Below are 13,973 nucleotides of genomic sequence, written 5' to 3' on the forward strand. Positions count from 1 at the left end.
AAAGAAACCAAAATGAGAACAATTATATGCAATGATACAAAGAATGGAAGAATTTGATCATTAAATCTTGTATAAGTCTCATCCAAAAAGAGGTAAAATTGAGACTTAACAACGCGCAAAGCCATTTTCCCCTCTAGCAAACCCGGTCTTAACTCCTCGACCTACGGCCTTCAGAGCTCGGGGGGCTAGTGTACTAACCGTACTTCGCACCCGGGCTCCTAGCCCGGATTAGTGTTGCAAATAAGTAACCCCGGGCACGCGGTGCATGACGTCAGCCCGGCATTTGAGCGAATCATACCTGATTCCGAGGATCTTGTCCCAGACCAGATCCTCCCTTCAATTATATCATATCATATCATGATATATCTTATCTCAAGCCCAAAACCCCAAGGCAAACCTAGATCACCTCAAGGTACGTGCATTATATATATGAGACTATTACTCATGCAAACCCTAACTTTAGCATCGGAGTCTCTTTTGCAGGTACCTCCCCCATCTCGGAGCACCAATACACCCAGCAAAGGAGGCTCACCGATCTTACTGGACAGATCACTCCCACGACCAAAATCCGGTAAGAACAAAACTTATGTCTCATTCTAATCTTATCGGATATTGAGTATACTCATATTTGTTTAAAAATTAATTAAATATTTTTTGTTTTGCCAAAAAGTATAAAAAAAATTCCAAATTAAATTTTTATGAAAAATAAATAAATATAATTATGTTGACCCTGTTAATCTAACTCAATCCAATCCGTTCGTAATTGGATTAGATTGGATTAACTTTGTTAAAAAAAATTTTCACAAATACAACCCATTAAATTTTGATTGCATCATGTAGTAGATTTATCCGGATTCAATCCAACCCGACCCGATCTTAATTTAAATCATTTGGTGAAATTGCCTTCAGCATACTAGTGTGATAATTCAATCCGCGACAATAACAAAAGAATTTCCTTATGTAATTTTATTGTTGGGAATAAAAAATCTTCTTTTTATGGGTGAAACTTTGGAAATTCCTTCTTCACAAGTTTTCTGGTGAAACTTGAAAACCATCATTCACAAGTTTTTTGAAGAAAATTAGAAACCCTCTCTTTCATATGACCTCCTCTCTCATTTAAGGCGGTGACTCCCTCTACAGGTCGGGTGGTTCTTCTCATCTCAAGAATTTCTATTTAGTAACCTTACATCACTATATTAAAAAAGGAAACAAATCTCTAAAATAAATATAATATATTTCAATTCTAAACAATATCCTAAAAAAATCAATATCTTTTAAAATCTAAATAATATCTTAGGGATTTGAATTTAAAAATTTGAATTGTTTTACAAACAATTCTTCCCTCAATTAAAATTTTCAAATTTGACTTTGTTGTCATGGATGTTTGTCACAATCATCTTCAATCATATTTTAACTCTGTAATATTCCTTGTCTCCATTTCTTGGGTATTAGAATCGTTGTATGTTAATCTTCATTACTCGGTAGACAGGTCATCAGGCTCCACGAACCATGCATGAGCTCTAATATCACTATTGGGAACAAAAAATCTTCTTTTCTTTTACGCACAATAATGATGATGAGAAACATATAAAAATAATACCATAAAAGAAATATAAAAAAAAAAGATTACACAAATTTATTTAACGTGGTTCATCCCCTCATGCCTACGTCTACAAGGATATTCATTATATATTTCAAAATGTGTTACATATATCTTGAGAAACCAAATATGAGTGGTTCGTAGCGATCGAATTTGCGATGTCTATAAAATTTAATAAAATAAAAAATAAATATTTAACAACCGATTTATTCGGTCACTAATTTCTGACGCTATATAGCTTTGCGACTAGGGTTTTTGCAATTACTTAAATTCGGTCGCTAATTCCATCGTTAAGATAAATAACGACCAATTTTAACAATTTAGCGACTGATTTTGGTAATCGCTAAATGCCATATTTTTTGTAATATGCACTCACACAAAAGAAAAGGCCAACAGCCATGCACAGTGAGTATGATAAACTTGAGTGCTGTACTGGCTGATTTAGGCGTATACCTAATGAATTTTTGGCAGTGATATATTGGCACAACAAACCGCTGTTATATTTTGGTTGAAGTTCTCTTTCATGGAAGATCAACACAAAATAAATAGTTTCACATTTTGAGAATGATTGGTTCTTTCTATATGCAGACTCGACTTCAAGGCCATGATCATGTAATTTATGTGTCGTTTCCAGTTGTATTAAAGATGCTCAGAGTCGGAAACAAGACTATCACCACAGCTTACAAGGATGTTTGAACAGTTTATGACCTTGTTATGTTGATATTGTATGAAAGTTTTAAATTGTTCGATATTCATTTTAACTATATGTTGCATGAGAGTTACTCAACTAAATTAATTATAAAATCTGAAGTTTTTATCATAATTAATAACTGCACTTTTCAATAAAAAGAAATTAAACTGAACTATTTTTTTAATTTCTTTTTACAATATTGAACTAAACTATTTGAGAATTATACTAAGCTTAACTATAAAATCTAAACTATTTTTATAAAGGTATAAAATTTTCCATTTTATTTTTATTTTATTTTTATTTTAAAAAAATATAGTTAAATTCAAGTTAGAATACAGATCATTTCGTTTAACTAAAAACTTAGTTCAATTAGTTTGGATTTTTGGTTCAGACGAATTATTTTTTTGTCCAGTTCAATTCTCATATAGTTCAGTCCTTTCAAGTGAGAGAGTGTAATTTATTATTTAATTTTTAAATTCAAAAAATAAAATAATCCTAAAGTAAATCACAATGAATTAAAAAGTCTTTTTATATTTCAAATTTTCACTCTTCTCTAGATTATGTAGAAGTTATTATTTTAACTAATCCTAACAAAACTAAAATTTTAAAACTATTTAAAAATTATATCTAAATCTTAATTTTTGAAATTAATATAATTACATTATACTTAAACAAAATATTAAGTTTATGATTTGTACATGCACGAAATTTTCAATAACATTGAAAATTCAAATTAAGATAAATAAATAACTTATGTTTTTTTTTTAAATTATACTTTATGTTTTACCATTTTAGTTATTAAAAAAAGAAAAATCAATTCACAAATGAAAATGAACAAACAATTGAATTTTTAAATTGAGTTGGGCCTCGCGAAATATGCAAATGATTTTTTTGCTTGGCCTTAGACATTACATATCTGCAAACCCCAAACGTGTGGTTCAGCGGTAGGGGTTGATCCACGCTTAAGCAAGGTCAGGGGTTCGAATCCTGCCTTGTGTATGCAGCCGCGTTAAATCTTGGGGCCAGCTATCCTACCCTTTGAGGTGCCTCCAACGTAGCGAGGAGATTAATCACTGCTATCAGCAATGGATACTACAGGAACGAACCAAAAAAAGATATTACATATCTGCACCTTCGCTTGTTAACGATATCTATACCTGATTTTTTCTTTTAATAAAAATACGTTGGGTAAACAAATAAAATTTTTAATTTCAAATTTTTAATATATTATTTTAAAATAGAAATATATAAATTTTCTTTAAAATATTAATTAAAATTAAAAATATTATATTTATTTTAAGAGATTTATTTTCTCTTTTAAGATTAAGATATTAGATTAATAATGTAACGTGAGTTATATCGAAGGTTTCTAAGTTGCTTTTATAAAACTTGTCTTAACAGATTTCAAGTTGCGTTTAAAAATTATGAATGAGGATTTATAAATTTTGTAAGAAAATTTGTGAAAGAAAATTTATCAAGATTTGTAAAAAAAACCTTGTGAACGAGAGTTTGTCAAATTCAATAATTTTTTTTGTATACTTAAGAAAATAATTATATTTTTGACAAAATTAAAGAGAAATTTGAAGAAAAAAATTGTAATCAAAATCATAAATTTTTATAAAAAAATTAATTTGCATGAAAAATTCACGAGAAAGTAATATTGCAAGTTTAAATTATATTGTATAACCATAAACTTTTCTATACATAATGAGAATATAAAAGTAGAAAAGTAAATGAATTTAAAGAATGTAGAAAATGAATGAAGAATGATTTTAATTAAAGTGTTGTTCTATATTTATTTAATGACCAAAAATTATTAATAATTGATTAATTAGTTTTAAAATATAATTTAAAAATATTGTAAAAATATTACAAATAATGAAAATATAAATAATTTTTAATTTATATAAATTAAAAAAATAAAAATAAAAACTTAAAAGTTTGGAGGGGACATGGTCAGCCTCTAATATTAAGAAATTTTAAAAAATAAATAAATTATTTTTAATATAATATTTAATATATATCTTTATTTATATTTTAAATTTAAAATTATAAAAGTAAAGAATAAATTAGTTTTTTAAAAAGTTTCCCTCTCATTGTTTCAAAAGTAAAAAAGTTTAAACCAAAATAATTTAAAAACCCAATTTATTTTTTTTATCTTTATAATTTTTTTAGATAAAAATTTGATACTATATTATAACAATGATCGCAAGGTGACCGGTGTCAACTGTAAACTCGTCTCTTAACCCGCCTTCGCTCTTCATGCAACAGTCACTCAACCACTACACGCCTCCATTCATACTCAAGGTCCACCGTTTCAACGACACTCATTCTCTCAAAGAGTAAGCCTTTCAATATATGCTTTTCTTTCTTTTCTGTTCACATGTTTTTCAGTTCTGGATATATATCCTCCGTCAACCAGCCTTGGCTGTGTTTGCATAAGCGTGCGCTCGTCGTTCCACAGCTCCACAACGGAGTGTTAGGCTTATTTTTTGTACTCTTGTTTGAGAGGATGCATTTATCGAAAAAGAGGGTTATATTTTTTTTTGTTCTTATCGGATTATTTCATATACAATTTTACAGAAAATATTATCTACTTTCTGTTTAAACCCTCATGTTTTTGTTCTTTTTATGAGAGTATTTGCATATACATCTCCACAATGATATTGTTCACTCTAAACTTAAGTTTTCATGATTTTGTTTTTGATCATTATTGAAAGATCATCATTGATAAATTTCTTCAATGCCAATGTCATAAACATTTTATGAAATTTTTGGTATAAACAGGTTGCCAAGCATAAGTGAAAGGAAGAGCCGCTACGAAACAAAAATGACATATAGTGGCTTAGCATATCTCAACGCAGTCAAGGATGCGTTTAAAAATGAGAGGGAAAAGTATGACAAATTTTTGGAACTCATGAAAAATTTCACTGCTGAAACTGAAAGGTTTGATCATGTTGTTCTTTAGTTTATAGTTGTATATTATTGTGAGATGGATATATATGAATGAATTTTATTGTTCATTTGTAGATTCAACATTGTTAGAGTCATAGAAGAAGTGCAGGAGCTGTTTAAAGGGCATAGAGATCTAATTTTGGGATTTAACATCTTCTTGCCAAAGGGATATGAAATCAAAATTCCATTGCAGGATCAACAACCTCCACAAAGGAAGCCTGATGCATTTGTAGAAGCTGAAAAATTTCTTCTCATGATTAAGGTGAAAACTTTGAATGTGAGGTATTTTATGCTGCACATGCACCCACACAAAAGAAAAAGCCTACACCCATGCACACATTGAAAACTTGAGTGCTGTGCTGGCTTATTTAGGTGTATACCTATTGAATTCTTGGCAGTCATATTGCCACATCACAACAATCCCCTTTTGCATTTTGGTTGAAATTTTCTTTCATGAAGTTCAACACAGAATGGACAGTTTCAATTTTTGAGAATAATTAGTTCTTTTCATGCAGACACGATTTCAAGGCCAAGATCATGTTTATGAGTCGTTTCTAGCTGTATTGAGGATGTTCAGAATCGGCAATAAGACTCTCACCACAGCTTACAAGGAGGTTTGAACTGTTTATGACTTTGTTATCTTGATATTGTATGAGAGTTTTAAATTGCTCAAGACATTCATTTTAATTATATATTGGACATCTCCAGATCACTGAACTTCTTCAGAACTCTGTGGATCTTCTTAATGGGTTATCTCGTTTATCTATTAATACTTCAAAAACAGACTCTATTCATATTGTTCATGGTCAAAATTCTGTGTTTCGTGAAAGGAGCTCTGCCGTGCCAAAAGGGAAACAAGGGCATGCTCGCAAGGTTTATCTATCTCAATATTTTTATGTCTCTTTGAATTTATAGTTGGTCATGAAGCTGAAATTTCTCTCATCTACTTGCCAGAGAAAGCTTACAAAAACTACATATGATGATCACCAATACAGTGTTGATGATAGATCAGATAGAGATTGGAGTGAAGGGGAAAAGGAGAATAGAATTTATTATCAAGATGGTATCCAGAGGCTTGTACTGAAAGGCAGTTCTAGTTGTATGGCTGAAGACCCTAGGGCTGAACCATTTTGTAATGCTGATAAAATTTTTGGCATGGACCCGATGTCATCCACATGTTATCATAAAACTTCTATGAAAAGTAAGTGTGCCAATACTTCTGATCCAGACCTACTTTTTATATTTTTTATTTTTTATGTTTTCTTACCATCAACAGATGTTACAAACTTATGACAAACAATGTTTTAGCTTTGGAACATAAATTTATGTCTCAGTATCTTTTTCATGTAAGTAATAAATGAAAGGAAAAAGAGAAAAAAGCACAACACTGGATAAGTCATTATCTAATTTTCAATATTTTTATTAAAGGAAAAACCTTCATTCTATCGTTATTTTGCAAGTCCTTTTTGGACAGTATACCTTTAACTCCCTATCTCCCTTTTACAATTTCTTTTAATTTAATTTTGTCATCTGATCATCTCAGGTAGTGAAGAGTTTCTTGTCTGTGCAAAAGGCAATGAAAAATTACAAAATCATAAGAATTGCTTTTCTAAGAATGTGGATGTCCAGAGCAAGGAAAAAACTACTCAACAAAAATTGCAGTCGTCGGTAAGTTTTATTCATATAATGTTTATTAGCTGCTTTATTGGTTTTATTCTCATATTCCATGTCTATATGGTTAAATTTAATTTGGTTGGCATTGAACTTTGACCTTAAAAATTGCTGCATAAAACTGAGCTTGTTTCATGAAAGGAGTAACAATTTTAGAGTGGAAAATGGCTCCTCTAATGCAAATTTTATCATGATAAGGTCATGCATGCATGTTTAAACGTGTCCATCTCTCTCATAAGAGGAAGTAATCATAACGGCTATATTAGGGGTGAATGTTAAGATTCAGCAATGAGTTATATTGTTTCTTAAATGAGCGTTGGCTTTTTAACGAACTTTCAATTTTAATCACTTACATGACAAAGAACTTGTGGTTCTTCACTCTTTATTCACTCTAATTTTTCTGTTACCTGCATGATTTGTCCAGTATTATATAAGAACAAATTTTGGGAAAAACCATATTTATCCATCTTCAAGGATCTATTTTCATTGCCTTGTTAAATTACTTCAACTTTATACTTTCCTAAGCTTTGGATTAATTGAAACTGAATTTGAAAATTCAAATAGCTAGAAATGAAATAACAAATTTTAATGTATTTTGTCCTTTCATGAAGATCATTTCTAAATCTTCTAGGCTAAAAATCAAATAGTGAATGTAGCATAGAAAGTGTTGAATAATTTTTTGCACAAAATTATCTGCTGTTGGAGATAGTAGAAATTTACTCCATTGAATCAAGTAACAGGTGGACTTGATTTTCTTTATTTTTATGGAGAGGAAATTTTTTCTAGAAGACAAACCATGATATACAATAACTAATGTGTGGTTGCTTCTTCCAGGTGACTGATTTCCTAGAAAAATCCCCAGATCTCATGAAGGGATTTAATGAATGTGTAACCCCATGTGAGAAGATGAAAGGTAATTTTCAACCCAATATTTTGTCTGTCTGAATATTTTTTTGTTATTTTTTCAAGTTATGTAACATGTTTTTATCTTCTTTTTGTCTTCTGGTGATGTTCACATTTTACTTTTAGGTAACATGGGCAAATATTAACATTTTCAGCTACATCTTCTGGTACTAAAACTTTTGTATGTATCTATCAGCTTCAGAATCCTCTTGGGATGAAGAACATGGGCCGAAACGATTGAAGGTGGAAGATTGGGACAAAGAACGACATCATGATAGTGATGATCGGGTAAAGGAAATGATTGGTGAATGCCGAAAATGGGACAAATCTAGTGCAGTTGTCAACAAGAATGTTTCTGGTCCTAAGTTGTCTCTATATGCCAATAAGAAGAACTATTCTGCAAAATCTGTTATGGAGCTGGATGTATCTATCTGTGAACAGGGCACTCCAAGTTACTACCTTCTACCAAAAGAGGTATAGTTGATTTGCTTATCTTTTTGCCATATTGTTTATTTCCTAAGGGAATATCTGGGATTTTCTTGGTGATTGTGTTTCATGTGTATTGTTTATGTTCATACAGTTCCAAACACCGTCTTCTAGCCAGAGAACAAAATTTGATGCAGAAGTATTGAATGATCATTGGATATGTGTAAATTCAAGAACTAAGGATTCTTCTTTCAAACACAAGAGCATAAATCCATACGAAAAGATCTTGTTTAAATGCGAAGATGACAGGTTTGAGCATACCAATGATTTTTCTTTCCCTTTAAGTACTTTTCTTATTGATATATCTTTTATTAGATGCAGTCATAATTGCTGTACTTCACAGTTTGATTAGTTTTGGCGTAGCTTAATTAATTTACCTGTTATTTCCACATGCTCTCTCTATCACTAGCACTTGCTGTCGCTGATATAATTATACCCTATGACACGCAGGTTTGAACTTGACATGGTGATAGAGATTGCAAAATCAACAACTAAGCAAGTTAAAGAGCTCATAGAGAAGATCACCACCAATATAATTGAAAGTGACAATCCAATTAACATTGAGCACCACTTTACAGGTTATGAGATTTTCAATTGATCAAAGAAATGTTCTAAAACACGTTCTGCTGTGTCAGATATTTGTTGATGTTTTTCTATATTAAGATCGGATTGTTTTTGTCTTTTCTTTTAGCTCAAAATCTTAGGTACATTGAGCGTTTATATGGCGACCAAGGGCTTAATATGCTGGATGCAGCAAGGAAGAATGCATCTCAAGTTTTGCCAGTCATTTTAACCAGATTGAAGCAGAAACGGAAAGAGTGGAGAAGGTGTCGTGCAGATTTTAATAAGATTTGTGCCGAAGTATATGCTGAGAACTATTACAAATCACTTGATTATCGTAGCTTCCAGTAGGTTCAAAAAAGCATGAGTACTAAGGTCATGAATGTTTTTGCTTGATTTATTATTTCATTAACTTATTTTCAAGTTATGGAAAAACAATTATTTTTTCTAGGCTGTTGGTTTTTTGTCAAAAAAATTACGTAGTTATCATGATTTTTGTAACTGTATATTTTAATTGAAGAGTAATTTTTTCTCTAGTCGAAAACAGCTTGAACATTCGGATCTTGTTAACTTTTAATATTAAGGCTTCTAAGAGCATCTTTAGAAGCATGATTGTTAATTGGGTTCTTAAGAGTAAGAATCGTTCTTATGTTGTTCTACTTCTACAGTTGGAGAGAACGTAACTGATTTTTCTATGAGACCAGTTTATAAAATGAGTTAAATATTTTTTTCAGTCCTAAAAAAATTGATTCTAATTGAATTTAATCTTTAAAAAAAATATTATTGATTTTAGTTTTCTAAATTTATAAAATATTTATTTTTAATTCTTTTTTTTAAAATTGTACGAGTTAGGCAATTCGGCCATACCCCTTCGACAGTTGAAGGAAAATGTGTTGGATCGACCATTCAATCACACTCACTTGGCATCATAAAGAGCAGGAGTCCACTTGACACTTTCAACAGCCAAAGAAAGGGGTCCACTTGACCATACCCTGGCCACCCTTAGGATTCCCTACACCATTTGGCACGGTCGGCAGCCGAATGAGTAAACTAAGCATGCCACGTTGACCACACTCGTGATATGAATCCCGCTTGGCATATCTCGACAGCTTTGATGGCTGACGGTCGTTTGGCATGCTCTATAACCGATAGGATCCAATGAGGGTGACCTTTCATAATTAATTAACCATCCTTAATTAGTGATTAAGGGTTAATTAGACGAGTAAACCAATTATCGACGTATTATCTAATTTGCAACCCTAATGCAAGGTCCATTGAGAGTTGGGTCCATTAATGTTAGTACAAGTAGTTTGTATCTTGAGATAAAAGTTACTGTTCATTTATTATTATCGATATTCATGTTTGTTCTGACTTGAGTGTAAGAGTGTCTTTTGCAAGTATCTCCCCCTTCTATATTTCGACTTGGAGCTCTCCTTCGACTCTCGGATTATGAGAAGTTTACTAATGTGCCCTCGGATAGATACATAAATATTTTTAATCTTTGTTGTTAAAATAGGTCAATTCAAGATCTAAATTATCATTAATTTTACTCGCATAAAATTTTTTTAATTTAAAATATTATTTATTTTAGGATTAAGTTAAGATTTAGAGTAAAAACTAATTTACATTAAAAACTGTTTACTATTCATCCTTAAACACAAATATGGAGGTTTTAATAATTTCTTTTTTACTTAAATAAAGAGTCTCCCATCAAATTTTAATAAAATTTTCTCACAAACTCAAAGCAATATTTTTTTTCTCCACCATCATTATCTTGTTCATAAACTTTTTGTTTTATGCCTTCTTCGACAACTCTTTAAACTCCAAATTCTTAATTTTTAATGACATTGTTTCACCTTAAGTGGCTCTCGAAGCTCCCAACATGCTAATTACTCTAAATAACACTCATTCTTCTCCCTCCTTAAGCTTTAAGTTATTGTCTTTGAGAATCGAGAGGCCCCTGATTTCTTTTTGCTGAGGGTGAAAGCAAAATAAAGAAAATAAAATAAAATATAGTATTTTTAGAACTTTCATGCTTGAATGCGAGAGTGAATAGTAAAAAAATTTAAATATAAAATTAATTTTTATCATAAATCTTAACTTAATCTTAAAATAATTAATATTCTAAATTAAAAAAATTTATGTCAATAAAAATTATGATGATTTGGATATTGAGATAATTTATTTTAAATTTTTAACAGTGTTTGAAAAGATTAAAATAAAATAGATATTATATCAATTTAGAAAAATAAAATAAAAAACTTTTTTTAAGGATTAAAATTAAATAGAGTTAATTTTTAAAGGATCAAAAAACATATTTAACCTTTTTAAAATTTAAAAGAAACAACTTTTTGGGAAAATTAACAGAAACGAGGGGAAGTAACAACCAACAAGCCCCAAAATACAATCAAGTGAAACATCTGATGAAGTATAACAAAAAAAACCTAGAAACCCTGACATATACGCAAAAAAAAAACGCAGAATAAAAAATAAACACTAATATTAGGGTTTCTAAACCCTAATATTCACCCACAAAATAAACACAGAAAATTCCGTGTTTCTATTACTTTTTCACCCACTTGCTTAAGAATTCCTTTTTTTTTTTCATTACACCTCCTAACAAGATCACACTAATCTATTTCCTTTTCTCTAACTCTTTGTTTGGATTACAAGTGAAATAGAGAGGAATGAATTAAGGAAAAAAAAATAAGAAAGATGAAAATAAAAGAGAAACATAGTGCAAAAGGTGTATTGGTTGGAAGAATAGAATAAAAAATAAATGATTGAAAAATTTTCTTTTCATCAGTTTGGATGAGTAGAAAAGAAAGTGGAAAGGAATTTATATACTATATGAAAAATATTAGTATTAATTAAAAATTAAATTTTCATTCCATTTTTTTTATTATTTTATAAAACTGTTATAAAAGTTGTATAATTTTAAAGAACTTAAAAATATTAAAAATATAAAAGTTGTATAATCCGACCAAAACCGAATACTCTATTTTGGAAACGTTTCCGACCGTAGTGCCACTCAGTCGATCAGGATTTTTAACTCGACAGATTGCGAGTTTGTCGGGTGGATTGCAACAGGTTTAAGCATGCACCACAAACAATAGTGTTTCCAATCGTGAACATGAAACTCCAGTGTGATTCTGAGATACTAAGAGATGAAGAAGTTCCAAAGACGTTATACCCTCGAATTTGAACCAAGGCAACATCACATGGTTTGTGTTACCTCTCACCACAACCACAAGCAAACCATATTAGAGAGATGAATTTGTGGAAGTGAAGAAGAACATATCAAAGAGATGAAGCTAAGTAAGAGAGAAACAAAAAATTAGATTGATCGAACATACGTAAAAAAGTACACTCAGTGTGTGAGATGCCTAAATCCTAAATGTCAGAAACCTTGTCTAATAATTTATTATTATTATTTTAATAAATTTCTTTAAATTTAATTATATATTATATTTTTTGTCAAGTGAATAAATGGAAATGAACTAAAAATATTTTAACATATATTTAATTAAAAGTATATTTTAGAATTTATAATAAATATTTTTTAAGATCTTATCTTAAATATTCTAAATTATATATCTATAACAATAAATAAATGCGATACAATAATTTTGCATACATATTTTTAAGATATTTTTATCATTTATTTATTTTAGTGACTGCACACCTTTTTCTTTTAATATAGGATAATTCAATGATTTTATTTATTTAAAATGATTTTTTCTTTAATAAATTCCGACATCTCTACAGTTTTATAATTTTTACACGCATAATACTCACAAGGTATGAAGTGTTTTTATTTTGTTAGTTTTAATATAATAGGAGTTTGATGATATAATATTTATATCTCTAAAAGATAAAAATATAATTTATTCTATTTTTAACATATGAAGAAAAAATAATGTAATATTTACATATCTCAAGGAAGGAATATAATTTAGATGTTTAAATTAAATAGATTAAATTTTATATTTAAATAAGATGGAGGATAGTATTATATCTTTACTATTAAGATAACATAATTTACTAGGGATGACAGTAGGGCAGAACAGGTGCATATTTCACTATCCCATTCTCAAGTTCATATCTTATACTTATTCATGTCGTCATACTTGACAAATATGAAACTTGTGTCTAATTCTAATCTTATCAGATATTGAGTATACTCATATTTGTTTAAAAATTAATTAAATATTTTTTATTTTGCCAAAAAAGTATAAATAAAAAAAACAAAAATTCCAACATAGACTAACAATTATAAAATAAATATATACTCATCCCTATCTTCATACATAATTTATTAAATTAGATATTACCCATATCTGTATATCAAATTGAATATTTTTTATCAAAGTTGGAACAAATGCTTACATTACCCATGAGTAAATGATTATTTTGTCATCCATATAATTTACTCAAAATATTATGGTTGAAGAACTTAAATATAAAGAGTTAATCACTTATACATTGCCAGTGTAAATTTTTTTTACACTAACAACTAATTATATCTTTTAATTGTGCCATGTCACTGTTAAAAGTAAATGTGTTTATAGTGACATGGCACAATTAAAAGATATAATTGGTTGTCAGTGTAAAAAACTTTATATTGGTATTGTATAAGTGATTAACTCAAATATAAAACCTAAAATATGTGTATAATATCCTAGGATTATATTTTGGTTATTTAAATTAGGGGTGTAAATGGGTACAGGTAACTCACAAACCAAAACCGACTCAAATCAACCTAATGAGTTCGAATTGAATTTTTTCATTGTTCGAGTCAAATTCAACTCAATCTGATCAAAATCTAACATTGTACGGATCAGGTAACGGGTTTGTGTTTTCAACCCGTTATCGACCCAACTCAACCCGATCATATATTATTATTATAATAATAATTATTATTATTATTATTATTATTATTATTATTATTATTATTTGCTGAGAACAATACTCAATGTGACTCTTACTTAGTAACAAGTTTTACATTTTAAGTTGATAGCATTATAACAATATAATATATTTATTTTAAATTTTATTTTTTATTAATTAATGTTAATTTTTTAATTTAATAATAATGTAACAAAT

At 29.3% G+C, this 13,973-nt stretch overlaps 1 protein-coding gene across 2 annotated transcripts; it reads left to right on the plus strand.

Moving 5' to 3' along the window:
- The first annotated feature begins 4,365 nt into the window (after window positions 1-4,365).
- LOC145956491 (paired amphipathic helix protein Sin3-like 4) lies at window positions 4,366-9,571 on the plus strand. Of its 2 annotated transcripts, XM_083072096.1 has the most exons (7): window positions 4,366-5,508; window positions 5,762-6,447; window positions 6,790-6,914; window positions 7,752-7,830; window positions 8,017-8,294; window positions 8,401-8,555; window positions 8,757-9,571. In XM_083072096.1, the coding sequence occupies exons 2-7, from the start codon at window positions 6,168-6,170 to the stop codon at window positions 8,902-8,904; spliced, it is 1,065 nt and encodes a 354-aa protein (XP_082928222.1). In that variant the 5' UTR covers window positions 4,366-5,508; window positions 5,762-6,167; the 3' UTR covers window positions 8,905-9,571. The 2 variants fall into 2 exon arrangements, with proteins under 2 accessions (XP_082928222.1, XP_082928223.1); XM_083072097.1 differs by having other exon boundaries at window positions 4,366-6,447.
- Window positions 9,572-13,973: the final 4,402 nt, after the last annotated feature.

The sequence above is a fragment of the Cajanus cajan genome, chromosome 3 (assembly GCF_000230855.2).
Source record: "Cajanus cajan strain Asha chromosome 3, NIPB_CcT2T_4, whole genome shotgun sequence".
In the NCBI taxonomy this organism is placed as follows: Eukaryota; Viridiplantae; Streptophyta; class Magnoliopsida; order Fabales; family Fabaceae; genus Cajanus; species Cajanus cajan.